At 20.1% G+C, this 2,118-nt stretch overlaps 1 protein-coding gene across 1 annotated transcript; it reads left to right on the forward strand.

The window, feature by feature from the left end:
- Nucleotides 1-57: 57 nt before the first annotated feature.
- Nucleotides 58-1,371, forward strand: CK (choline kinase, putative; the record flags this gene model as incomplete). Its single annotated transcript, XM_028671724.1, has 1 exon — nt 58-1,371. The coding sequence occupies one exon, from the start codon at nt 58-60 to the stop codon at nt 1,369-1,371; it is 1,314 nt and encodes a 437-aa protein (XP_028528348.1).
- Between the last annotated feature and the right edge of the window lie 747 nt (nt 1,372-2,118).

Consider the following 2,118-nt stretch of genomic DNA (forward strand, 5'->3'; position numbering starts at 1 on the left):
TAAGAAAAAAAAAAAAAAAAAAAAAAAAAAAGATAATAAAAAAATTAAAAAGGTAAAATGGAAGTTAATATAAATGAACAAATTGATATTAATAAAAACAATTCAAGGGGTATTGGAAATAACAGAGGTAATATAAATTTAGTGAAAAATGGAGATTTATGTTATTCTCAAGATTTAAAAAATTATACTACTATTCAATTAAATAATGAAATAGAAATATCAAAAAATCCATTTCCATTACATGAAATAAATAAAAAAAATGATATTCCATTATGTGCTCAAGAATTTTCTGATTTAACAGATCCACTACACATTAAAAAAATTTGTTTAGAAAAAGTACATGATTGGAATGATTTAACTGAAGATGATATATGTGTTAATCAAATATTATGTGGTTTAACAAATCAATTATTTGAAGTATCTTTGAAAGAAGATCTAGCGAAAAAAAGCAATTTAAAGAGAAAGCATGTTCTATTTCGAATATATGGAAAAGATGTACAAGAATTATATAATCCTATTTATGAATTAGAAGTATATAAAACTATGAGTAAATATAAAATAGCACCATTACTTTTAAACACATTCAATGGTGGACGTATAGAGGAATGGTTATATGGTGATCCTTTAAGTACTGATGATTTAAAAAATCCATCTATTTTAGTAGGTATTGCTAATGTATTAGGGAAATTTCATACTATAAGCCGTAAATATCCTTTACCAATTCATTGGGAAAAAACTCCTTGTATTTATAAAAGGATGGAAAAGTGGAAAAATCAAGTTTTGAAATACAGTGATTTAGACAAATTGACATATGATATTAATAAATATATTAAGGAATCTGATAAATTTATTAAATTTATAAAGGAATATACCCAATCAGATAATATTGCTAATCATATTGTTTTTTGTCATAATGACCTACAAGAAAATAACATTATTAACACAAATAAATGTTTACGATTAATTGATTTTGAATATTCTGGTTATAACTATTTATCTAATGATATAGCAAATTTTTTTAATGAAACCACTATTGATTATTCTGTTAGCACATATCCATTTTTTACTATAGATAAAAAAAAATATATTCCTTATGAGTTAAGGAAGCTGTTTGTATCTACTTATTTATCTGCTTATTTAGGTAACTCTTACGTAGCATCCGATGAAAAAGTAGTTAATTTATTTTTAGATGCAGTTGAAGTTCAAGCATTAGGGGTTCATCTAATATGGGGATTCTGGTCCATCATAAGAGGATATCAAACAAAAAGCTATAATGAATTTGACTTTTTTTTATATGCAAAAGAAAGATTTAATATGTACGATGAACAAAAAGAATACTTGATCTCAAATAATATAATTAAGGATTATTAATTAATATGATTCTAAAATAAAAAATTTATTCAGAAATTTTTGTTCAAAAATATATATATATATATATATATATATATATATATAAATAATATTCCTTTCAATTAATATAACATTCAAATCAAGAAAAACAATATTCTTTGAGACTTCTAAGTAAAATAAAATGATCAAAACAATGCACCTCTTGAATTTAATATCAAATTAAGAATGATAGTTGCCCTTAAGATTTTTAATCATATTTAACAGAAATGTAACATTAATTTTAATTTGAATATATTTAATGTAATAACATATTTTGTTATTTTTATCCAATTAATTTACCCATTTTTAATGAAATAAAGAATATAAAAAATTTATATTTTTTTTTTTATATTATAAAAGATATTTATTTTATATGTATTATTACAATGAATATAAAGAATAATAGCTTATTTCTAAAATAATTTCTTTGAAATTTCTATGACTTACATAAATTACTTTTGTAATTCTCATTCAAGTTTTTAGCTTTTAGTTTTTTATATCTTTCTAATTCATTGCCTAATCTTATGTTTTTTATAATGTTATATAAGCATATATAATAACTTATGCATATTTTAAATTAAATTTTAAAAAGAAAAACTATATTATAAATGAATTTTCATTAATATATAAACTTTTATTTTTTTATAAAAGATTAAAAAGTATCATTTAAAATTATGTTTTATTTTATCAATTTGTTTTTTTCTTTTTTTTTTTTTTTTTTTTTTTTTT

This window comes from Plasmodium gallinaceum, assembly GCF_900005855.1.
Source record: "Plasmodium gallinaceum strain 8A genome assembly, contig: PGAL8A_v1_87, whole genome shotgun sequence".
Taxonomy (NCBI): domain Eukaryota; phylum Apicomplexa; class Aconoidasida; order Haemosporida; family Plasmodiidae; genus Plasmodium; species Plasmodium gallinaceum.